Genomic DNA, 26,900 nt, shown 5'->3' on the forward strand with positions numbered 1-26,900 from the left:
GGCCCCTTTTCAGCCATTTTCAGCCCCTTTTTGCCATTTTGGCCCCAATTTCAGCCCCGAATGGCCAGGAGTGGGTCCAAAACAGCCAGAATAGGTGATGTCAGGGGGTGTGGCATATGCAAATCAGTTATACTAATGACACATCTCCGGTAATGGCAAGAGGCGTGGCATATGCTAATGAGCTATGCTAATGAGTTTCTCCAGCTTTTTTTCTACGAAATGACCCCTGAGTTTAACATGCTATTAATTAACATAGTAGATCTTAAGGGGAAGAGCTCTATTTGGTAAATTTTGACAAGATTTGAAAGGAAAGATTTGGTTTTTTTATGGAGTAAGTAAAACTGCCTGTTGAAACTGCAGTAAAACTGTGATGAATTTTTTATACATTGTGTTTAGAGCCTGGTTGGCATCTGAAATGAGTAGTGCAATTAACAGAATACGAATCTGGTAATAAACGTCACATCCGACTCACGTATACATTTTGATGTATATGTCCATTTTGATGTCAAGTTTTTGGATCTCAAGCCCTCCCCCTCTCCCTCTTTTGATCTTTAAATAGGCCAGACATCTGATTTTTCCAAGTGTGAATAGGAAGCCATGCATACCCCACGGAGGCTGCTATCCTCCTGCTCTCTCAAAGCAATACAGTGAGAACCATATTAGTTACAGTGTAAAAGCAAGCTTAAAAAAGATATTCATATATGATCAGGTCTTGGAGGGTAGCTAGTTCAGTACAGCCATAACTCAAAAGGGATTGATGCAAGTTCTGATCAATTTTACCTCTGCATTGGAAAGGACTGCTTGGGCGTCTGCAAGAAACTTCCTTATTGGTTAATAACAGCTCGCTAGAATTTAGCTTAAGGGGGTGAGAAGGGGCTCGAAATATTTTTTTCAGAACTGCTCATATAGAAAAAGAACAGCATTGCACAAAACCTGAATTTCTGATATTCTGTTGAAAGTATGTTATTGTCTGTGGATGCAGAGTGAATGTTCAGAAACCGTTTGCACTGATTTTTCACTTCATTTTCCAATGTACTTTTATACTGGCCGTAACTATAACGACTGCTTTAGGACTGCATCTCCTTATTGCCACAGCCAATTAGAGTTCCTGTGGCTGAGCATTTGGTAAATCAGTGCATTTTCTGGCTAGTGCACTGAGAGAATCAAGAAGCAGGCTAGGTGATTCCAGGTGGTGACAATTCTCTGAGCTCCTACCCTTTCAAAGAGAGAATTCAACTCCTCCTTCCTTTGAGGTACAGTGTCCCTGCCCCCTTCCTAGTAAACCAATTAGATCAGCTATCTCCAGAATAGGAACTATCTTGCGGGGTTCTGCAGGGCACAATCTTGTCTCCCATGTTATCCAACCTCTGCATAAAGCCTTTAGGAGAACTCATTCACAGCTATGGGGTTGGATGTCATCAATATGGAGATGACACCCTATATCTTGCTATCCAGGTCCCCACAGGATGCAGTAGATATCTTGGATTGCTGCCTGACAGCTGTGGTGAAATAGCTGAAAAAGAACAAATTGAAATGGAAACCAGACAAGACTGAAGTGATGCATGTTGGGCAGACAGAGATCTTGAAGGACATTGTACTCCCCACTTTCGATGGAGTTTGACCCTTGAAGACTCGGTTAAGAGCCATGGGGATATATTGGATCCAGTGCTACTACTAGAAAAACATATTAAGGCAGCCTCAAAAAATGCTTTCTGCAACCTCACTCTAGCCTGGAAGATGGCTTCTTACCTTGACGCAGCTGACCTGGCCACCTTCTATGCTATAGTATGGTAACATCAAAACTTGAGTACATGCTATGGTAACATCAAAACTTGAGTATTGTAACGCACTGTACATAGGTCTCCCATCTAAGTTAGGCGGCTCCAACTGCTGTAAAATGCTGGTATAAAATGGAGTGAGCAGGAGCATGAACATCACTCCCATCCTAAAGTCACTCCATTGGCTATCAGTTACTGTGCTCAGTTCGAGGTTATTACATAAAAAGCTTTTCATGGCCTTGGTCTTGTATACCTACGGGACAGCCTTCCTCCCTATGTCCCTCTACGGTAGTTTTGCTCATCTGAACTGGGTCTCTTGTAGGTGCCAAGCCTTCACATGGGTTTTCTCTGTGTGGCCCCTACTCTGTGGAACGGCCTGCCTGAGGAAGTCAGGAGACCCCGCACTTTCCTGGATTTCTGCAAACGATGTAAAACTGAATTTTTCAAAATAGCTTTTTAATCAGGAAGGTTGTAGGGAGGGGGGGTCTCAGATGCTTTGATAGGGATGATAGGGATGATAGACTTCACCAGTATGTTGCCTTGCATATTATCTGTTGCTTTGAGTATGTACTCCTATATACTACCTGTGTTTTATGTTACCTAATGTCAGTCCTAGAATTGATTATGTTCTGCTCCAGCATTTTTTCAACTCTGTATTGGATCCTTGCTAATGTGATGTCTTTGTAAACTTGTATTTATTTACCCTATGGCATTGTTTATGGAAATGTCCTTGATACTGATTGTACTGATCTCACACTATGTAATCTGCCTTGAGTGTCAGCGAGAAAGGTAGACTATAAATGACAAATAAATAAATAAAACTGGGAGGGTTTCATTTCATGTTAGCCAGATGGGCATGAGAAGAGCCTTTTTCCTTACTTGTGGACAACGCTGGATTACATTCATGGGCTCCCATAGGTCCCTGGACTCCTGTTTGAGAAACACCACATTATCCCCCGAAATATTTAGGATTGGGTAGTTTGACTTCATTTAGTTTTTATCCCTAGCTACCGTATATATATCTGTACGGTATTGTGAGATGATAATCATCCCAGGTGAGGAGAGGAAGTCTTTCTGCTTGTCTGTATTTAGAATAAGTAGTTCATAGCAGCCTACTTTGAATTCCTTTGCACTTGCCAATTTTCATTAAACATTTACGTAAATAATATTTTTAACATTGAAAGACATCTTGAATGAGAAAAATTTCCAATGATTTATATTTGTCCTGTTTATTCCTATGGGCATTTTAATGCCCTCCCTCGTGCATTAGTAACAAAGGGCTGCAATGTGATAAGTCCCACTTGGCATATAAGTTATCAAGGAAGCACATGCCGAAGTGGAATGGCTCAATGGTTGTTGTGGGTTTTCCGGGCTGTATTGCCGTGGTCTTGGCATTGTAGTTCCTGACGTTTCGCCAGCAGCTGTGGCTGGCATCTTCAGAGGTGTAGCACCAAAAGACTGAGAGATCTCTGTCTTTTGGTGCTACACCTCTGAAGATGCCAGCCACAGCTGCTGGCAAAACGTCAGGAACTACAATGCCAAGACCACGGCAATACAGCCCGGAAAACCCACAACAACCATCGTTCTCCGGCTGTGAAAGCCTTCAACAATACATGGAATGGCTCAGTTATGGAGATCTCGATTGTGAGCTCTTTGCCAGTGGTGGGATTGGGAAAGAGAGCCAGTTTGGTGTAGTGGTTAAGGGCGGCAGGACTCTAATCTGGAGAGCCAGGTTTGATTCCCCACTCCTCCACCTGAAGCCAGCTGGGTGACCTTGGGTCAGTCACAGCTTCCCGGAGCTCTTTCAGCCCTGCCCACCTCACAGGGTGTTTGTTTTGTGGATAATAATAATATACTTTATAAACCGCTCTGAGTGGGTGTTAAGTTGCCCTGAAGGGTGGTATATTAATATTATTAACGGGCAATCAATAGCCATACATTTCCTTTTAAATAATCTAAATGCCCTTTTCACCTATCTTCATTGCTTAACTGCCCCCCCAGCCCCCAGCGGGATAGTAATAGTGGAAATCAACAAGCACAGGAATACCCCATTAACAGTAGTGATATGTGGGGGCCTGTGGCCCGAGATAGGAGCATCCCGAGAGAACGTTGCATGAAAAGAACTACAGAACTCACTGTCTTAATTTATCTTCTCTAGACTAATCTTCAGTTCTCGTTAAGGACAAGAACATCTTCTTTGGTGTCTCATACTTTTCATCATACCTCAATTAATAATGAAGTAATTTCTTCGTAGGCAGTAGAACAATTTCACAAGCTGAAGTAGCTGAGGAAGTACATATATGCAGGTGTTTGCCAAACGTTCTTGAAAAGCAATGATCAGCCTGCAGGACAGTACAGAGAGACCATCTTTTTCTGTGATGTGCAAAATGTTCCTTGAGTTCCCAAAACTGCTAGTCCAGGAGCAAAACTGTGTTAAGTGTCCTTGACAGCATGTTGTGATCTGTGTTAGCTAGCTGTTTATATTGTTCTTAGGGCTTCTTACATTGTCAGTGTGAGTAAAGCCCTTGCGTTAATGAAGTGTCTCAAAGATAAATATTGTTCCTGAAGGAAACACTTCCTCATGCTAAAACTTGAATTTTATAGCTTTATAACCTGCAATAAGTAGGTGTAAATATAATGAAACAATTAATACTTTGATCGCTATTATATTTACATTCCAATTTCTGTACATTTGATTTTAATGAATGCAATTTAAACATTGCCAAGCTTTTTTTCTGCTTTACTGTGGCTATATGAGTTGTCTACATATGTCTGTGGGTTTGCTCACATTCCCAGTCAGTATGCTCTGTATTAAAAACTGATACTTGAATTAATATAAAGGCATCCACAAAGTTACATTTTCTAGTTTTATTTGTTATAAATGATTTTATTAGTAATGTGTTTTCTGAAGCATTTATCCTAACCTCTTATCTCAAAGAAGACCCCTCTGTATTAGTGGACAGTCAGTCAGTTGGGGGAAAAGTTCCTGAAACAATTAAGACATCCGTTCCAGAAAGGATACAGTTCATGGTAGATGTACTCAGAATTGGAAGCAAAGCAAAACTATATTCCTACTTAAAAGCGGCCAGCATGAAGAAAAGAATAAAATACCATTTCTTAATACGGAAATATGTGGATTTTTGTCTGTATCTGTTCTTAAAGAAAGTAACAGATGCCCTGATTGTTCTCTAGTTAGCTGAGGAAGCATTACACTTTTTGATATACTTTAACTTGGGCCAAAGTACTCTCATAAATCTTAAGCAGTTTTTTCTTGTATTATCTGTTGCGGGTTCATTTTCATGAAGACTTCATTTATTATCAGCTAATACTCAGAACTGCAGAGTTATATGGATACATGGCTGTGACTCAGTGGTAGGTAGAGCATCTGCTTTATATGCGGAAGGTTCCAGGCTCAATCCACTGCATCTCCAGTTGAAAGGATCAAGTAGTAGGTGACATGAAAGACCTTCACTGAAATCCTGCCAGTGAGAGTAGACACTATTCAATGGTCTGATTCAGTATAAGGTATCCTCTAGTGTTATAGTAATGATTTTGGAAAGAGGCTCCTATTTCAGATAGTTGAACAACACTATTTGGAAATGTTGGGGGTGTTTTAAACAACATACTGTACCATTTACTATGCTTACATGTTTGAAGGTTCACATGTCATGTACTTCGCCCCTCACCACTTCTTCCATGATGGGGAGTCAGAATCAAGAAGTAGTAAAGCCAAACCTACATTGATTCTGGCCATGGTTCCAGAAGAAAAATGCTGTTCCAGAACTGAATTTCTGATGGAGTATTCTGCTGTATCTCCAAGTGAGGATCTTTGCTTGTATACCAAGCAGTTATTCCAGATGGCAAGATCCCTGGTCATTGAGATGGCCTGCTCTGCTCCGACCTCTTCGGATTTGGTCTTCAAGGTCCTTCACTTAGAAGCTGCCAGATCTTCCCCATATTGGCATTGCCAATATTTCCAATATTGCAAGGCATGCTAGATGATATGAAAGACGTATGATCCAGGCCAGCCTCGACTCTGGCAACGTCTAAGAAGCTGGGCAGTATGTATAGGACAGGCTTCCTGTTTACTCACCCCCTTGCCAAGTGTATTCTCACTGAGATCCTCCAAGGAAAAGGCCTTCAAAAAAAACATGGGTCATTTGGCTCCGATTGATGAGGAGGGCAGGAAACTAGACATATTTGACAAAAAGTTGATGCTTCCACAGCCATAACCTTTAGAATTGGTAATTATGAGGCCATCATGGCCCGCTGTTAGCTTGTCTTATGTGGAAAAGATCGCCCCATACCTAAACTTAATCCCAGATGATAAACAAAGGCTTTGCAAAAAATTCTGCAGGAGAACGTTTAAAACTCTCCAAACAACCAGTTAATATGGCCAGACATATTGAGGACTGCTATTCCAGAACGATGGCCTCAGCAGTTGTACTGCGTAGACATTTGTGGCTCAGAACCATGGTACTCACCCTTCACCATAAGATGAGGGTGGAAGACCTTCCCTTTGAAGGGACAAACCTATTTCTGTCCACCATTAATGAGGCACTCAAAAAGATCAAAGATGATAAGGTGACAGCTAGGTCTTTGGGTACCCAAATCTCTTTAGATAAAATTTCCCCACAAGGCCATATGTGCTTTATAGCAACAAATACAACCTGTTCCATCTCCAACCAATCCATACATTGCCCAGAGGCACCCAACAACCTCCTTCCTTAGTCCCTGTTCAACCTTGGAGGAGATATTTCCAAGCTAAGTCAAAGTCGGTTCTCAATCTCCAAAGGATCAGTCTGGGTCTACTAAACAGGGCTTTTGACGGCAAGCCATCTGGTGACATGTCTGTCAACCACTTCCTCTGTAGGCCTGGGAGTCGATCACCCATGAGTCTTGGGTGCTGTCCATAACTGCATAAGGCTGCTGACTGGAGTTCAAGGCAACTCTGCCCAACATTCCTCCTCTATTCAACCCTCCACCTCCTCCTGCTTTACTTTTAGAGGAAGTGCAGTCATTGCTGCAGAAACAGGCCATAGAACTATTTCCATCCGGTTGTACCGACAGGGTTTCCCCCCGATATTTTATTGTGAACGAAAAGTCAGGGGGCTTCTGCCCAATCCTAAACTTTTGTTCCCCGAACAACTTTATAATTTCCAAAAGGTTTTGAATGTGGTCATTAAGGGACGTTTTACCCCTGTTAAAAAGTCAAGTTTGGTTTGTTAAAAGACACATATTTTCATGTTTCAATAAATGCTCAGTACAGAAAGTTCCTTTGTTTTCAGTGTGGCTCCGAAAAATACCAATGCAAGGTTCTTCCTTTCGCTGTCTCCTCTGCCCCTTGTATTTTTACAGAAGTCATGGCAGTAGTGGTGAGCCACCTCAGAAAAAAAGGATATACCGTTTCCCCCTAACTTGATGATTGGCTTCTAGTGGGCCAGACCAGAGAGTCCCTGTCACAGCACGTCTTTGTTTCTTGCAGCCCTCCATGAGCTGGGCTTGAGGGTTAATGTGGAGAAGTCATCCCTGGTTCCCCACCCAAAGGTGATACTTGTGGGGGCAGTCTTAGACTCCTCACTAGCCTTTGCCTTCCCTACCCTGTAACGGATAGGGAAATTTCTCATCTCTCTAAACAGTATCCTTTCATACCAGCACCAAAGTGCAAAGCAAATTCAAAGATTGTTAGGTTTTATGGCCTCTCTGACTCTGATAGTTCTGTTCACCAAGCTGAGGCTTCATACTCTGCAGAACTGGTTTGTCAGAGTGTTCCACCCACACCGACAGTACCTGTACAAGTGGTTCTCGGTTTCGAGGCTCGTCCACAGGTCCTTGAACTGGTGGAACATCATACAAAACCTATTAGTGGGGATCTCCTTTGGCCCCTCCCCATTTCACATCTCAATTTATACAGATGCCTCATTGTCGAGATGTGGGGCGTGTTCTGGGACCACCCAAATAAAGAGAACTTGGTCCTCTGAAGGATTTTCTGTGCACATCAACCTCCTCAAGTTCAGGGTAATAAGGTATGCTGTGAAGGCTCTGGTTTGCCTAGTGGAAGGCAAGAATGTTCAGATATGACTGCCATGCAGGGCAGGTTCTTCAGCAACCGTAATAACCCCCACTAGCCGAGGGGTTATTACAAGGCACGCTTGGTTTGCCACTCTATTCCAAATGGTGTAGGGCAGGATCTATCAATTTCCGCTAACACCACACCAGCTACAGGTCAAGGTGGTTGCCCACCTTGACCAGGACACTCTGAAACTCATGGCCTGATTCATATCCTCACCAGTCCAGAAAGTCCTGTTGGAAGCTAGGAAACTATCCACTAGGAAATCATACCTGGCCAAATGGAAAAAACATTCACTTTGGACTGCAAGCAACAACTTGAACCTGGTCTCAGCCTCTTTACCTTTTATTTTGCACTATTTGGTCCAATTAAAGGATCAAGTTTTGGCTAGTTCCTCCATTAAAGTCCACCTAGCAGCCATTTTGGCCTACCATGACAACATAAATGGGAAATCTCTCTTTGCCCAGCCTCAAAGCAGGTCCTTCCTCAGATATTTGGCAAACTGATATCCTCCAGCATCCTAGTTGATTCCCCAGTGGAGTCTTTTCCTTGGTGCTCACTTTAATCATGCATAAACCTTTTGCGCCTCTAGCTACCAGCTCCCTTAAGGTTCTGACAGCTAAAACAGCCTTTCTGGTGGCTATAACCTTGTCTTAGGAGGGCGAGTGAATTGGAAGCCCTGAGATATGACCCCCCCCCCCTGTTTCATTAAGATGTTTGCTGATAAGGTTGCCCTCTATCTAAGCTTCCTCTTTCTGCCAAAGGTCGCCTCCGCTTTCCACTTAAACTAGAACATTGTCTTACTGCTATTTTTCCCGACTCTTATGACTGACACAGAGAGACTTTTGCACACACGTGACGATAAACGTGCTTTGCGTTTTTATTTGGCCGGGACAGCTCCTTTCCAGAAGGACCCCAATCTCTTTGTATTGTTTAAAGGGCCAAAAGAGGGCCTGAAGGTCACCACCCAGATCACTTTGAATTGGATAGTTTGGCTTATTAAAGATTGTTATTAACATTCTAAACAACCATGCCCATTGTTCATAAGAGCACACTCTGGGAGGCTCAATCCAGCTTGTCAGCCTTTAACTTGGGCGTCCCTTGCGTAGACTTGTGTAAGACGGCTACCTGCTCTACACCATCTACATTCATTAAGCATTCTGCCATTGACACAGACTCCAGAAGGGACACAGCTATGGGCGAGGCTGTCCTGAAGAGTCTCTAACATTAAAGAGCTTCACGCCCACCTCCTGGGTAAGTTCGCTTGCTAATCTCCCATGTGGGACTGCACAGAAGATAAGACGATGAAAACGGGTTGCACTTACCTGTAATTGTTGCCCATCAAGTGTTCTTCTGTGCAGGCACATATCCCTCCCGCCTTCCCTTCCATGTGTTCTTTTTTATTACTTCTACACCCGTGGATTAGAGAACCGAGGGAGCCACTTGCCCTGCCTTTTATAGCCACGCGTGGAGAAAAGTGCGGGAAAAGGCTAGGTAAACGTCTCGCACTTTTAGGAGCTTTAGAATGTCTGTGGCTGGCCTGCACATGCGCAGGGCCCCATGTGTGCCTGCACACAAGACCGCTTGATGAACAGCAGTTACAGCTAAGTGCAACACTGTTGCATTATGAGATTGGTGTGAGTGTGATATCTTCTATTATGATTATGGGTAAAGTTTAACATTCTGTTTTTGAACTATTTTCAGTTCACGTAAACTGCTGTGAGCTTTTTCAAAAAGTGGCATGAAGATGTGTTAAATATCGTTCTAGAGTCCCCCAGTCTTATTTAGGAGGAACAAGTAGTCTGTTTTATGTAGTTGACAGAATGTGCTGAGTTATTACCACCTCTTACTCTGCCGGAGTCCACATGTTATCAAATCCCTAGTCCACTAGATGGAGCAGAAGCTGTTTATCAGATGCCTCAGTATACAGGACTAGTCATGTTACACAACTTAAATGAAATGAAGTGGAAGAATCAGTCTGTTAATACTCTGTGCTCCCTGCATTTGTGTAACTAATCAGGATTAAGGAGAATGTATCAGATAGGTATTAATATGTTTGCAAATAGACTTCTTTTGATTGTCCTGAATAATCTTCTCTGAGGACTGGAAGGTCGTCAGGATCAAAGTGCACCCCAGTATGTGAAAAAGGGAAATAGTGTGAAATAGTCTTCTTTTCCTTATATGGAAGAAGAGGGATGAAGAGAAGGCAACTTTACTTGATTGTTGGTTCTCACTGCTTCCCCTTGTACATTGGTGTACTTTGTTCATGAGGGTTCCCTGATCCTCAGAAAGGATTTTTGGGACAAGCGACAAGCTTCAGGGGGAAGGGGAAGGTGGGAAACGCTGCTCTGTCAATCTCTTCCATGAGTCCCCCCACCCCCACCCCAATGCTGGTTGTAGCGGAAGAAAAATTGCTGTGTTCTGTCCTGATTCTGAACCTAGCAGGAACTTGGGGCAAGTCAGAAGGCTGTCTACATGTATGTCAAATATTATTCAGATGTAGGTGTTGCAAACTGGATGGAGCAGTTGTTAAACTTGCTGTTTTGATTTAATTGAAATAATACTCAAGTCAGTGCAAGTATGTATTGTAAAATATGTGGTGATGGTGGTGTGAATTTTAAAATTAAGTTTTTGTGCTGTTTTAATTGTTACTATTACCTTGTGTTGTAAACTACCTAATGGGCGTGAAGGCAGGTTATAAATATTTAAATATGCAGGATAACCTCTTCTCAGTTTCTTTTACCTCCCTTGCTAATAATATATGTATAGACAGGTAAAGGTAAGTTAGTAGTAACCCATTGCTTTGATTGCCTGTTATAGTACTGCTGGTTTAACTTGGAAGAATTTCCAGTGCTGAAAATAAAATACCATCTGATCTAGCATATTTATTTTGACATAATCAAAATTTTAAAAGTACCCCATGTTAATCTTGTCCCCAAAGCAGGAAATACTTGAACTGAAATATTTGATTAGAAAAAAATTTATCAAGTGTGACTTAAATATATTCAAGGTTTTATATAGAAATTAATTTAATGAAATAATACTTATAAAAATTAGAAGGCAGTACATCTGATACTTCATTTACATCAGTGATACTCACTTTGTGGCTCTTTGACATGCCACTTATTGGCTCTTCCAAGTGTTGTTCCCCAAATATGACACCCAGGGGTCATTTCGTAGAAAAAGAGCTGGAGGAACTCATTAGCATAACTTATTAGCACAACTCATTTGCATATGCTCCACCTCTTGCCCTCACCGGAAGTGTGTCATTAGTATAACTGATTTGCATATACCACACCCCCTGACATCACCTATCCTGGCTGTTTTGGACCCAATCCTGGCCATTCAGGGCCAAAATTGGGGCCAAAATGGCGAAAAGGGGCTGACAGTGGCTGAAAAGGGGCACAAAATGGTCAGGATTGGGCCGCTGCTGAGTGGGAGAGTGATCCACCACCTCTCAGAGGCCTGATCCAGGCTGTTTCGGCCACAATCCAGGCCGAAACGGGCCCAAAATGGCCAAGAGTCAGGTGGGCAGTGTCACGTGACATGTGACCTCTTTGCGGAACTGCATTCCTGTGCGTTCCCCCTTGAAATGAGCCCTGATGGCACCCATCCTATGTTCTAGGAAAATGAGAAAGGCAGTCTGGAAATTGGCAGGTGGTTCTCATCTTAAAGCAGTCACCACTGCAGGGACTTGAGGATGGGCAAGCTGTGAGCTTCCCTGAACTTGCAGGCCTCATGCTTGGGATGGAAGTAAAAGGGCACATATATCTCAGCACTCAAGTGACTCTTAGAAGGAAAGCAAGCTGGCCACAGGTAAGAGTGCAAAATTTCCACAACCGCAGCAGGCACATGGGCAAAGAGCAAGATGGCTATAGTGAGGTGGTTTTACATTCTCCATGATTGGCTTGCTCTCCTCTGGGAACCCTGGCAGTTTCATTCTCTCACCTAACTGCTGTGCCTCATGCTGAGGAGAGAGTGAAAAGGTAATGAGGGAAGCTCTTCTCCCTCCCTCCAAATATACAAAGACGGGATAAAGGCAACACTGGTGTGGAGAAGCTACCTAGTCATTAGAAATGTTAAAATTATATATTGTATGTTAATGGTCATACCTGATGATACTGAACATGTGTGTTTGGATGGCACACAGTAGTCATGTGTGAATGTGGCTTGCAAAGTACTATTCATGATATGCTGTGGACACAGTTGTCCACTCAGTGGAATTCACCTGTGAAGGTCACAGGGATACCTGTTTTGATGTCGCTATCTATAGCATCACTTCTCTTGTTAACTCCTCAAGTATGTGATTATGCTATTTCTTCCACTGTGTGGGAGTATCAGTAAGAACTTTAGCCTTGATTTTGATTTGATCTACACAGCCAATCAGGTAAATGCATAACTTTTTTTTTTGATTATTATATGTAACTGTAGTTCCCTCCTTTTTTTATAAATGAAAATATACGCATACTGACTCACATAATTTCTAGGGATAATCACCCTGAAAACATTACACCTTTGAAACTGACACCCTTGCCTAATACAGTATCAGTAATGGTCTCTCTTCATTGTTAATTTTGTGAAACAATGGAAACCTTTTCTGTGGAAATAAAGCACTGGGAAACTTTCCATTCCATGGACAATTTTACACCCTGTATAGCATCTCTCAGCTTCCTTCATAATATTTGGAGTGCAGGTCACTGTGTTGCAGTAATATACACTGAAGCACATTACACAAAGCAATACATTTGTATTCTAAGTGAACTTCTACTCTTTGCGTGAACTGTCTTCTTGTGTTTTTTTCCCCCAGACTGTTGTATAACAAAAACAGGTGTGCTTTCATCTTTGATAGCTAATTAAAAATTGTGGACACTATCTAGATTAATGTTCTCTAATGGACCAATGGTGATCTACTAACTTAACTCTTTCGTCATTTCTCACAGATTTATAGTTTTGTTTTACAAGTTGGATATAATGTCACTTTTTGGCTAATTAGAATGTTATACAATAGAAAATATGAATATTTAATTAAGCAAATAAACCAATCATAGTTTACCTATGCTATCACATGAAGACGATCTTAGATATTTGCATAAGATAACCTATAAAACGTGCAAATTCAGATAGCATGGCAGAGTTCTGATTGGAAGGAATCTCATGAGAATCTAGGTGAGAATTTTACCATTGCAATGGGAATCTTTTCATAGAAACTTGATAGAGTTAATTAGGAAATGTTAGAAAACCTAATTCGTATTGCTTTTCTATGTTCCATCTTTGTAGGATTTATATATGTTTTAATATCTTGCTTCTTTAAAAGACTAAAGTGTATTTCAATAAAAAGAAATAAAGAAAGTCTAGAAAGGTTTCTGTGTGCCTGCATGAAAAAAGCTTTGCAAGAAGAACCCTATAAGTAATGTACTGATAAGCAGAACTTGTTGAAAGAGCAAGTCTCTGTTTGACAGGTCTTAACTAATTGCTGAAAGCTATCCTAGAGAAAAGATAAATCTTTCTTCTGGGATGGTGGAAGCCTTAGTAAGACACGGGTAAAAATCCGTTACAACTGGTTGGAGAATAGTCGGGCATTTTTTTGAGGGGCAATGGTAAGGAATAGTCCATCAGTACCTTCTGCTAATGATAAGCATGGTGTACTCTTTCCATGCAAGGCAAGCCTTTGTGCTTCTCCATAGTCCACTGCTGCAGTGGACTCACTGTCTCCATGAGTACACTGCCTCAGTTGGACAAATAGGATTGCTGCATGAACAGCAGGGCAGACGAATTGGGACTCTGGTTGACAAATCAGCGCAGATAAGTTCAATTCAAAACAGTGACAGGAAAGGCTGCCTGGAACAAAGGTGTTTACAGCTGTCAGAAGGTCAGGAATAGATGTAATGTTTCTATTGCTGGTGTCATCTGTATTTTTGAGTAAGCTAACTTTATCTTTTTCAGTTAGCAGATTGGAAGAGAGGGAAGCAGAACTGAAGAAGGAGTACAACTCTCTCCATTCAAGACATACAGAGGTAGGTGATGAGGTTTTTCGGAGCTGTCCTCAAGAATGCAATATGTATATCAGTTTTTTGGGGGGTAGGCGGGGCTGGCTTTTGAAGACTGTTGGCTGGTCTTGCACATGGTTCAAGACTTTGCTAAATGAATGTTTGGAATGGAACAAGATTTTATATTGGCAGAATGCACAATGCTTTTCCTGCATTTGTCCAGGTAATGAGAATTTAAGGATGGGAAGAGGACACTTGCTAGGAATGACCAGAGTGAGGAGTGCTTAATTTCTCCCACACTCGCAGCTGCCTCTTTGGCAGCTGTCTTGCCACTCTGGAGGAAATTTTAAATCTTTCCATGGGAACACTTCCAATTAAGAATGGAGTAGAATGATTAAATATTCTTACCCAACCATTCTTCCCATAAATAATACCCTCCCCAATCTCTGATTTAGTCTCTCAAGTGATCATCCGGTTGGACTCTATTTTGTCTGTAATATCTAATGGAGTTTGCCTTTGTACCAACAGTATTCTTTGGATCGAGAATATGTAGAGAGAATATTATTGTGAAAGCCTTAAAAAATGTTTGTTTCATTGTATTGTCATGATAATTCCATACTGTTGGGTCAGATTGTTTCATCTAATTCTTTGCTTGAAAAGACTAGAGTTACATTTAATGTCCACACCAACCACTCTGTTCCAGACAACTCAGAAAAGATCTATGAATAACCTGTCAAGTTCGTTAGACTATGCAGAGACCTAGTGAAGAAGGTTTTTGCAGCATCTATATTATATTTAGGAATTAGTGTAAATATTCTTCATTGTTTTGTTTAAGGCTGTCAGTATTTATGAACTATCTGCATGTTTGATGTAACAAGTGGGTCACTTTTATTATGGTCAGGTGGGTATGTACTCGGTACTTAAAAATATAGGCATAAAGATTTATTAGGTGGTGAGCAGGTTGGAGCACAAAAGCAAGCAGAAGGCAGTTCACGGAAACAACTTTTCAATTTGACGCCACTTTTACATTTTAAAATGTGTGTTGTTCAGTAGAGTTCATACGTCAGCGTCTTTATTTCTAACCTTTTTGTGTGTTTTATTTCTGCAGTCATTTTCTCCATTCTCCCTTTCTCTCTCTCCCTGTTTACTCTTTTTTTTTGGAAGATCCTTGTTTTGTGGGTAACTTTGTTCAGGATTTTGATGAAAAGCTTCTCTGTGTTATATGATGTACCTGCTTAATTGTATGAAAAAATAAGTGTTTTTATGTTTTTAAGAAACAAAAATATTCTTTAAAAGTAGTACTGTTGCTATCGTTGCTGCTTGAATGATGTTAGGGAAATCCTTAGCCATGAAAGAACCCATGAGGGCAAAATACATGCATTACTGTCAACGGCAACTGGCAGAACTTTTTTCTACTTCTTTTAAATGTCTTCTCGTAAGTATCTGATACATTGGGTAGCCTGCTGAAAAACCTTAAAAGTATTTTGCAAGTAAGAATTATTTAGTGAGAAGATTATGGAGACTTCATGAGAACTATAATGATTGTTTGTCTCTTGTTTGTTCCTTGGAGTTGATCCTTGAGGGCATGTATGTGGATGAAAGCATTCCTTGCTAACAGTCTTGCTGTTACCACTAGATAATATCTGGATCCCTGTGAATTAATGGCGGCATGCAATGACTTTTGGAGCAGGAAATCTGCTCTATAGCCAGTCCTGTTCTCTATCATCGGGTTATAAAGAAGTGCAAGCCTAGCTGTTGCTGTAAGAGGTCCAGTTGGAAACATATGAAGGAGCACAAATTATATTTCAATAACTCACTTTTTTTAAAACCGCCATTCTGATGGGGGATGTGCATCTTTCCCAGGCATTCCATGCTTGGTCCTGATAGCACCTGGAAGGGCTTTTTTAAAGAGATAATCCGGCCACAATACAAGGCACTGCAGCTTTCCTCCCATACAAACCCTAGGAGACTAAGGGCTGGATCCAGCCTAGATACTTTGTTCATGCAAGGCACTTCTGGCAGTGATGTCATGGGAGATGGGGGACCCTCCAGAGCTGCATAAGATGAAAATTAGGGTTTTGCAGAAGAAGAGGGAATTAGTGGAAATTATTCCTCCTGCTTCTGTTACTGTATAGATGATAAGGGGACAGCCTGAAAGGCTCCCCATTTATGCTATTTACTGTTTAATATTAGTAAGAATATAGTTGCCTATAAAAATGGAAAAGGATGCCCATTTTCATGAAGAGGAATGGAAGTTTTAAAAGGAAAACCTATGAACTAGTAATCTAGCACCAGAGCAAAACAGTATGTGAAACTCAACACTGCTCTTGCAGAAAATCATGTCTACTGTACGTTTGCTTGTGATGAATGTCAAGAAACTCTCTGTTCAAATATGCATAATATTCCTAAATGTAATGGTAGTGGCGGTGATTCTGGTGACTGTTAAGCACTTGACTGTCTTAGTAGTAATTTAAAGATTTCATTTGCTAAAAGTATGTATTAGATTTTGGAATGGATATTTAATTAATAGTAGGTGTCTAAAGTATAAGAATATTGCAGAACTCGTGGGTTGGACCCAGGGTAACGTTTCTTGGGTGCAAGAACATCCGTTCATGGAATGTGACTTTTCTATTTTGTTCTCCTATAACCTGAGATGCCCCTTTAAATCCTATTTTTTTTGGGGGGGGGTCCCCTCTGTAGAACAGGATTTTGGGGGACATTTCAGGTTGCCATGGGGGGGGACTGACTCTGTGGGTTGATGTCCTTGTGTCCTTGAAAACATTAGCCAGCATCCAAGCCAATGACACTTTATCTGTGTTTCACAACAAATCATTGTGCAGACGTTTAAAGATGTGTACAGAGGAGTGGGATTGTGCCTGTTATTCAGATGTCTTCAGCTGAACCTCTGAAGAGAGCCTTGTACGCATTTCACATAATTGGGAGTGTTGCAAAAAAATCAAGGTCCACGTTGCCTTTAAGAGCCTGTGCATGCAGATGTTTAACTGAAAGCATGGATATCAAATGCAATCCTGCTGCTTTGATATGCAGACAGTATTTTATAAGTAACATACTTGACATTATTGCAGGAATAATGAATTTTTTAATGTGAGTGAAATATGTTTCAGTTTTGGCACAGTTTGTATTTTTTGTAGCAATTATCGAAATATTTGTGTACCTTCTGACTTTTGTATTTCATTGTGACAAATATAGTAGTAACTCTGCTTAGTTCCATAAAACACAAAGGGAAATCGTAATGAATTGAATGTGATAAAAATTAAAATGAAATCATATAATCATCTGATGGGAAATATATAGGTGAAAGACTTTTTCTTCCTTTGTTGGGATTATGCTTGCTACTCCAACATTCATAAAAGTTTTAAGTTAAGTGCTATCTAAAATAACTTGAGAAAAAAACATTAGTGTGTGATGTGGCCATTTCAGAAACACAGGGCAGTCTTACGTGAAAGTGGTTGGTCAAAACGTGCTGCTGTCCAGGTTACATTCCCTACACAGATAATTACATACGTACTTGCAGTATATAGTTGCCATTCTCTGCTGCTTCTTTTTCAGTATTTAGCACTGCACTGCACTGTCTAGATCTCTGGCCTTATTAGCAAGAAGGACTTGAAAACTGGCATTCTCTGTTAGAGGTCTGGCAATACCTTTGAGTTTTATGGTTGTGCTGGCAACTGGCATTTTCAAAATTGCATTGAAAGGAGCCTTCCTGGAGATCCAAAAGATGACTTTTGTATCTTTATCTTTTGCTGTGGAAATCCATTTTTTAAAGTCTTGCCATTTCTTCCGAAGTAAGAGTCTGGAGCGCTAAGAAAACTGTGAAAATTGTCTAAAGAACATATTCATAGATTTTTCTTCCTAAAATCTAAACTATATACATACAACAAAGGTGAACTGGTGTCTTTAAATCCTGTGTAAAGTGGGGTTTGAGGGTCTAACTTAAAGCATAATAGTAAAGAGTCCAGTAGCACCTTTAGGACTAAACAATTTTATTGAAGCATAAGCTTTTGAGAGCCACAGCTCTCTTTGTCCGAAGCATGACTTGAAGCATGTAGACAAGAGGTTCAGAGGAAAGGGCATGTAGAAATGGGCATGTTGACAAGAGCTGCTGAGCCTTCCTTCTACCCTCCACTTACTTTCCTGCTCCCCGTGTCACTTTCCCCCCTCAGTTATGCTCCAGTAGTGGAAGTCTGGAAGTCTTTTCAGGGGTGAAAAGATAGTTGGGGCTGGTAGGAAATAACTAGCAAAGTAGCAAGTTGCTAGTTTTTTCCCCTTAGTACAAGTTCAGCTTGGTGAGGTACAGATAAAGTGTTCATTACAGCTTTTGTTTTCCAGTGTTGTGTTTTTGGAAAGGACTAGCAAACAAGTATTGTGATCTTTTAATGCAGTGCAGATACTTTAGGAACAAAGGTTTGATTAAGCCAGAATTATACATTATGGATTGGACCCAGTGACTTGTGAATGGTACCAACTAGGGCTGTGCACTTCGGTATTCGCTTTGGGTAAAAATACCCAAAGCGGAGCCGATCCAGAAAGATTCTGGATATCCGAATCGGGGCCCGCATGCTGGCCCCAATTCAGATATCCCGAATCAAAGCTTTCCAAAGCTTTCGGAAAGCTTCGGGGCTGAGTTTAAAGGGCCCCGCCGCTGCTTGCAAGCGGAGCCTCCAGGCCATCGCAGCCTTGTGCTGCCGCCACTATGGCAGCAGCCCGCAGCACAGCTGACCCTGCCACCAGGTGAGGTAAGTGGATGGGGGTGGAGGGGTTCCCCAGGAGGGTGGGGGGTGGAAGGGATGCCCCGAGGGAGTAGGGGGGAGTTGCCCCCCTTGCTTCAGTATGCTCCAAATATTTACAGAGCATACCGAAGCGAGTAAAGTACCTTAATTCCGAAGCGGCTTGCTGCTTCGGAATTAAGGTATTTCCGAAATTTCCCCCCGTGTTGGGTAAACCCGAAGCGGGAAACCCGAATCAACCCCCTCCTGCACACCCCTAGTACTGGCTTCTCTCCCCCTTCCCACAGTGCCCCATCAAAAAAAATCTCTTGTGGAGGACTGGGGAACCCTTGGAAACAAAATAGAATGCAGCAATGAGAGATGTGGCATGTAGGATACATTAGCAGAAATTGTCTCTTCCATTCTTATTTGGTTCTAGCTATGTTTCTAGAAAAGCTTTTGTAACAAGGTAGGAGTGATTGCTGCTGTTATATTCTCTCAAGTGACATTCCTTTCCATTTCTGAGTTCTTCATACCTCAGAAACAGTTTTTAGAGGGATTGCAGAAGTTGAAAGCGATTCTGTGAACTTGTTTATGGTTCACTTGCTTCAGTCATTAAGAGAAGACAATTACAGAAAACACATATGTTAGCATCTTGAAAAAGTCATTTAACTTTTTACAGCCCCATTTTTTCTTTACTTTCAGGCTTCTTGCCCAGGGGAGGAAGTTAGTTTAGAATTCTTCTTTTTCATCGAGCAAATATAATTAAACACTTTCTGTTAGAAAACAATGTGTGATAACTGTCCTGTGACTTCTTCTAAACTTCTATAAACTGTTTTATTAAAAATCGAATGTGTACTAGTAAATGGCATGACACATGTTTTTGATGTATTTTCTGTTTCCAGGTAGAATGGTAAAAATGGTTTTAAGTGACATAAGCCCCCCTTACTGGAATGGTGTAGTAAACTTTCAGGAATAGTATTGTATTAATGTGAAAATGTATGTATATATTTTGAAACTACATGAATATATGTGGGGGAGTAGGGTGATGAGTTAAGAGTTAATTCTAGTCTATACAGTTCATTGCTTATAACGATGAAATGATCATTGCTTGATAAGATGAACTAAGACCAGGGCTTTTGTTCTGGGAAAAGAGTTGGTGGAACTCAGTGGGTTGCCCTCAGAGAAAATGGTCACGTGGCTGGTGGCCCTGCCCCCTGATCTCCAGACAGAGCGGAGTTGAGATTGCCCTCTGCGCCGCTGAGCAGCGCGGAGGTCAATCTAAACTCCCCTCTGTCTGGAGATCAGGGGGCGGGGCCACCAGCCATGTGACCATTTTCAAGAGGTTCCGGAACTCCGTTCCCCCGTGTTCCCCCTGAAAAAAAGCCCTGACTAAGACTGCCTGTGACGAGGAGGAGGAGATCTTGCTGTTTTGAATTTAAGCATCACAGTCTTAAAGGAGTTTGGCTAACAACATTAAATACTGTGATTGTTAATTTGGGCAATTATGGTGATCTTTCTGGCAGCGCATAAAATATGAATTTACAATGCTAATTATTGATCAGATAATGAGGTAAAATTACTGGTCACCAACTTACTTCTCATATTCTTGCAGAATTACGGTCATGAAAAGGCTTTCCAGTGCTTTATTTATTTTGAAGTTGGATGTACAAAAATCTATCAAAGCTTTCTAATGTTTAAGTAAAGCTGGATATTGTAGTGTTGAGTGGGTCATAGTATGGAGGCAGCAAGGAAAGGGCTTCCTTAGGACTCCAGTGAGATGCTGCTACATCCAAGGTGAACAAAATGCTAATATATGCAAACCTTCTTCCTGCTGTGTAGAAAGTACACGTTTCCCACACTGTAGAAAATCTGTTCGCTATAAGATTGCAACAGAATTTTCTTGGGAGAATTATTTTCAAGATCCAAGGGAAGAGAATGGACATCCATTAAGAAGAAATTGTTTATCCCTCCCCCTATAGGCATATTTGTGTTAACTGAAGTTGGGGCAAGCTGGTTTACTGGAAGAGTGCAAATTTGCTACATCTTACGACTTTATTTCTCTCATGGTGTCTGGTACAAACTGACGTGCTCTAGCAATGCATAGAAAAGTATAAGTCGTTGCACAGTGTAAAATGTAAGAGGAAATGTTCGCAGAAGAATTTTGTGTGGAAAGATGGAACACTCTTAAGAATGGCTATATCCAGGTAGGTAGCCGTGTTGGTCTGTAGTAGAAGAGCAAGATTTAGGTCCAGTAGCGCCTTAAAGATCAACTACATTACCAGGGTATGAGCTCTTTATGGTTCCAGAAATCTAAATCCAAGTGTCTCAACTGCAATATCTTATTCTCTACAGTGGCTCATCTTGACATTTTGATATAATTCATTATGGAAATGCTATAGTTGAAACTTAGGGGCGGAGGAAGCATTCCCGTATCTAACATGATGAAGATTATGAATGTTTCTCTGCAAGAAAACATCTTGACTTAAGAAGTTACTGCCGTAACTAATTTTAACAATTGACGTTTGTTCATAAGTGCTGCCAACCAGATACTGTTGCCATGACCTTCCTGTCTTTGTTTTGGGGCCTCTGTCTCTACCCCTCTTTGGTCTGTGAAGAACCCCATCTTTCTTGTCATTTTAGAAAGGTCTTGTTTGCCCTCATCCAGTTGTTTGTTTACCTAAAGTACTGGATAAGCCTCAGTTGGCTTACCCAAACCAGGCCCGAAGAAAGACAACAGCACATTTTCATGGTCGAATTTCATTTATGGAGTACAGTGACTGGCTAGTCTGGCTATGGAAAGGTGAAGCCTTGGCACAGAAAGACAGCCATTAATCAAATAGAGACATGATTAGCTCTGTAGCTTTTATTCTAGGGCGTTTCCGTTCAATCACAACACTATGCCTTGTTGTGCATCTTCAGGTTAGCTAAACAGGAATACCTCAGAAGATTATCAAACCAGTAGCTGAAGAAGGCTGCTGTGGTTATGCCCTTACTCTTCCTTGTTCCCGCTGGCCTTATTTTGAAAGCCTTTGGCTTTGAGAACTCCTTCCAAGCACACTTCTTCTTTGCCTGAAACCTTTTCCCTCTTCCCCCATCCAGAGGTTTTCTTCAGATTACTCCACCTGCCTCGAACCCCACAGAATTCAACCATTGTTTCTGTTACTCCTAATCCCTGTAATGAGAGTTGTCTTCTGTCATGGGCCAGTCTGGGTTTACTGAAAGTGAGGACTCCTCAGAAGGAGAGGAGCCTCATGTAGCCAGCCCTGACTCCTCAGGAGAAGCGAGCTCCGTGTAGCCAGCCCTGACTCAGCAGAGGCCGGCGACCAGGAAGAGCAGCTGCTGGCTAATCAGAGTTCACAGCCAGCAGCTGAGCCAGCTCCAACACCACTGGTGAAGCCCTGCCACCAGTTGCCCAAAGTCCTCAGTCAGCAGCTGAGTCAGAGGCACCAGTGCCCTCCAGCTCCAGCACCACTGGTGAAGCACAGCCAAGGACGCCCAGACCTCCAGCCTCACCCAGAGGGTGCTGCAGACAAAAGTAGTGTGTGGAGCTGCAGGAGAGGTGGCAAAGTGCATACCTCCTGGCCAGACGCCAGCTGCTTGTTGAGAGTGATGAGGAGTGAGCACAGGGTAGCTCCCAAGCAGCTGGCTGTAAGCCCAGCCTGTCTATAAAACCCAGCCACTGAAGACCAGGAGGCGTGGAAGCAACATGTCAGAATCCTGCTCTGACTGCGGCCACTCTGCTGGATCTTGCCTTGCTGTGTGACCCCTGGACTGTGCTTCGACCTTGTTTCTGGATCGCCCTTACTCTGACTGGTAACTGACCTACGGGCCTCCTGACTTGGCTTTTGGATTCTGGACTTTGGACTTTGTACTCTCTCCTGGCTTTGGACTTGTGCTCTGACCTCAGACTGGACTTGGACAACTCTGCTTGGGCTGTCCCAGCCCACAACATCTTCATTGTTTCAACACATAGTGAGTCTTGGAATTGTGTCTTTGTACCTTGAGGATCTAAATTCGCCTGTTTTCCCTAATACTTGTTTCACATCCACTGCCCTTTGTACCTTTCTTGAATTCATTACCTGGAATGCTACCTGGTTTTCTGTTCCAAGTGACCCATCTTGGAACTTCTGACATTCAGGTTACTGTTTGTCCGAGGTCCTCCTGGCTGTTCAGACCCTGGAACCTTATAAGCTGCTACAGATGACATTGCTATGCAAAAATATATTTTCCTCTACCCTCTTTACCATCCCCTTTTATTTCCTCCCCTCTAATCCTTCACTCTTTGAAATTCACATTGCGCAGTAGGGATAGATGTGTGAGTGCTGGAATTGGGGACAGCTATTCTCATGCTCTTTACTACTGTCATGTATTGTTGAATCCCTGAATATTATTGTGTTTGTAGTTTGATTTCTCTCAATAAACAATCTGTTTATTCTGATAAATTCCAGTCTTTTGTCTTCATTCCTGCTTTGCATTGGAGCCCTGTTACTTTGTTAAATAAGTGTGACCACCCATGTCCCAATTTCTGGGCACATTCTGTTCTAAAAAGAACAAAATCTGTGTAATACCTTTTATTAAGACCAAAGTGGTATTTATCAAGACCTTGGGTGGTGATATTACCTTCTGTGTAAATATAGTTTATACCTAGGTCTGTTTTCATTCTCTTGACAATTCCCTCTCTTTCTTGGCTGAAGTAGAAAAAGTACGGCCATATTGGTCCACACAGAACAACAAGAAAAACAAGAACAAAATCAGTGAAATGCCTTTTATTAGGCCCCACCAAACTGACAAAAAACATTGTGCAATCTTTCGAGCTCATAGAACTCTTCAGCTTGCTGGATGTAACAAAATTTAACGAAGATAGCTTGGCTAGGTGTTAAAGCCTAAGCCACCAGTCTGTGCTGAGGCAGGAGTGAGAGATGGTAAATGATGGAGGATAGGATTCTTTCTTACATGTTGCTATTTTGTGTGACAAAGTCCATTTTAGGGAGTTGGGCTCATTCACAAAAGTCGTCTAATAACTGGTACAATCCATGCAGAGTAATAATGCTAAAACTATGATGTCTCTTCAAATGGCACGTAATAGAGGTATAAATACTCTGTTTTTGGTTATTGTTATGACTCTTTGCATGGGCTTGTTTGATAGAAAGTAAGATCATAAAAGGAGTGAAAGAACTAACCTTTTGCTTTCTCAATCTTTTCAGCTCAAATGTAGGAAGTGAAAGTAATACCATCATTCAGCTACTGAGAATCTGTTAAAGGTGTGTAGAGGAAACCCAGAGAGAAATGGGGAAATTGGCTCACTCAAGGCTGTGACACTCTCAGCCTGAAAGGGGGTTGTTTATCAACTCCCCTGTGAGCTCTTATTCCTTGCTATCCCCCTAGCTTGTCTGTTTTGTTTAGCTTTGGCCTTGTTTGCGCTTCATTTTTCTAACCAAGTGATGATTATATTTGTAATAGTCCTCAATGGGAGAAGATTGTTGTGATTTAACATATTTCCCTATAGTATACTAAAAAAAATAAAGTGGCTGTTGGCAGATCAAAGTCTGTTTCTTTGACTTGCATAATGGTCATGATGTCAGAAAAATGTTTGCTGAAGAATTCATTTAGCGCAATTATTCTGGGAAGGAAACATGGTGTATTTGGCTTCATTTGGACACTAATAAGATAGAACTACCTTTTATTGTGGCTTGGCGTTTTAAATGGCCCTGAAGGCTGGAAAAACAATCTTTTGACATATTGAATACCCACAATGTGATCTGCTGTGTTGCCACCAGTAGTTTAAACCTAGATTTTTTTTTTAATTTTAAAAATTTCTATTCCACCATTCCACCCAATTCAGCACCCCCAAGGCAGTGAATATTAAAATATTGCAAAAATTAAAAAGCCTTTAAAATGCAAATATATATATAAAATATCTAAACAAATAAAACAATAGACACATAAAAACTAGGAGGGTTAATAAGCATTAATGAAGGAACATCGAACAAAAAAAATCTTCACTTGCTTGTAGAAGACAGCGATAGTGGAAGACAGATGAACCTCCCTGGGGAGAGAATTCCAAAGTTTTGGTGCTATGATAAAGAAGGCCCTTTATCATAGGCTTCTTGGCCTTTGGCTAAGATCAAGTGTGATAAAGGAGCAGGGTTTTTTTTCAGCTGGAACGCGGTGGAACGGAGTTCTGGAACCTCTTGAAAATGATCACATGGCTGGTGGCCCCACCCCCTGATCTCCAGCCAGAGGGGAGTTTAGATTGCCCTCCACACCGCCGAGCAGCGTGGAGGGCAATCTAAACTCCCCTCTGTCTGGAGATCAGGGGGTGAGGCCACCAGCCATGTGACCATTTTCTCTGAGGGCAACCCACTGAGTTCCACCACCTCTTTTCCCAGAAAAAAAGTCCTGTAAAGAAGGCCCTTTCTCTGGTTGCTACCCATTGAGCCTAGATGGTGAGGGAACTCACAGCAGGCCCTCTGAAGACGAACGGAGTGGTCATTTTGTTAGAGATGCACTTGTTAGTTTCCTCTTATATGATCTGCAGCAATGATTATTGCATCAAAATGTAATGTTCAGCCAAAGAAGTGTGTAGATGTTTCAGTTTTTGACTCTGTCTTCAGTCTCTGTTCTCTTTTAAGGAAATTGCTGGCCAGCTTGTCAAAGAGTAACAGAGTTCTTTGGACATGTAACTTTATGTATGCATCTTTTTGTTCCATATCAAGGCTGGAAATGTGAACGTCTTCATACCCTTAGGTCAAGAGTCAGGTTCTTAGATTGTGACTTCTAAGAGTACTGATAAGGAAAACATTATAACAAGATTCTTGAGCTGATATTCCATGAGGAGGTAGATATCATATCCAGGGAGAAGGAACAGAGATGCTTCAATGTCTTATACGTCCCACTGTACCCAATAACTGGGCCAGCGAGCAGAATCACCTGACTTTTTTCTTAGTTGACATTAGCTCCAACAGACTGCTATTGAGGGTCCTGAATCAGCAAAGATGTGTAGCTGTGGATATCTAACTAAATTCTTTTAGGATCCCCAGATCCCTTTCCTGCTACATCCCAGCTAAGAAAGCCCCACATTGACTAGGAGGCTCCAATTGGTGCAAAATGCTGCAGCTCAACTGTTAGCAGGAGCGATCAGGAGCATGAACATCACTCCCATCCTACAGTCACTCCATTGGCTACCTATCAGTTACCGTGCTCAATTCAAAGTATTGGTTATTGCATACAAAGTTCTTCACGGCCTTGGCCCAGCATACCTGCAGGATTGCCTCCCTCCCTATGTCCCTCTATGGCAGCTTTGCTCTTCTGAACTTGATCTGTTGTAGGTGCCAGCCTGCACATGGGCGAAATCAACAGCAGCCCACACACTGTGATGGCCCCTACTCTGTGGATCAGCTTGCCTGAGGCGGTCAGGAGAGCCCCCACTTTCCTGGCTCTCCACAAAGAATGCAAAACTGAATTTTTCAAAAAGGCTTTTTACTCAGATAGGAGGGCAGTATTGTAGGGAGGGGGTCTCAGATGAGTTAGGGACGATAGACTTCACCACTATATTGCCTTACGTATTATCTGCTGCTTTAAATATGTACCACCAGTGCTCCATGTTGTCTAATGTTAGTCCTAGAACTGATTATGTTCTGCTTCAGTATTTTTTCTACTCTTTATTGAATTCTTGCTAATGCTATGTCTTTTAAACTTGTATCTATTTACCCTATGTCATTGTTTATGGAAATGTCCTTGATCCTGTATTGAAATGTACTTGTTACTGATTGTACAGATTACTGTGTAATTTGCCTTGAGTCTCAGTGAGAAAGGCAGACTATAAATGACATAAATAAATAAAATATGTATTCCTATATATCACTTGTGTTTCATATTATCTAATGTCAGTCCTAGAACTGATTATGTTCTGTGTCAGCAATTCTTCAACTCTGTATTGGATTCTTGCTAATGCTATGTCTTTGTACAATCCTATGGCATTATTTATGGAATGTCCTTGACACTGTATGGAAATGTCCTTGATACTGATTGTACTAATCTCGCAATATGTAATCCACCTTGAGTCTTAGTGAGAAAGGCAGGCAACAAACAAACAAACAAACAAACAAACAAACAAACAAACAAACAAACAAACAAACAAACAAACAAACAAACAAACAAACAAACAAACAAGGTCACAGTGTGCCACCCTACATGTCCCATTCTTCATGGAATCTGGGTGAGCAGGGCATACCTTCTTGCCTCTTGTAACATTGTATAAATGATTTAGTTGATCTTAATTTCTTACCATTGCTGTGACAGCAAACTCCTAAGCAGAGTTACTCTAGTCTAAGCC

The 26,900-nt window shown here is 41.6% G+C and overlaps 1 protein-coding gene across 4 annotated transcripts in view; it reads left to right on the forward strand.

The window, feature by feature from the left end:
• Window positions 1-26,900, forward strand: part of SPAG9 (sperm associated antigen 9) — a 113,628-nt gene that overhangs the window by 9,517 nt on the left and 77,211 nt on the right. For all 4 annotated transcript variants that reach the window (XM_054976190.1, XM_054976192.1, XM_054976191.1 and 1 more), the window contains exon 3: window positions 13,792-13,862. In XM_054976190.1, coding sequence (XP_054832165.1) covers window positions 13,792-13,862 — 71 coding nt within the window. The remainder of the gene's footprint in view (window positions 1-13,791; window positions 13,863-26,900) is intronic.

The sequence above is a fragment of the Eublepharis macularius genome, chromosome 4 (genome assembly GCF_028583425.1).
Source record: "Eublepharis macularius isolate TG4126 chromosome 4, MPM_Emac_v1.0, whole genome shotgun sequence".
Taxonomy (NCBI): Eukaryota; Metazoa; Chordata; class Lepidosauria; order Squamata; family Eublepharidae; genus Eublepharis; species Eublepharis macularius.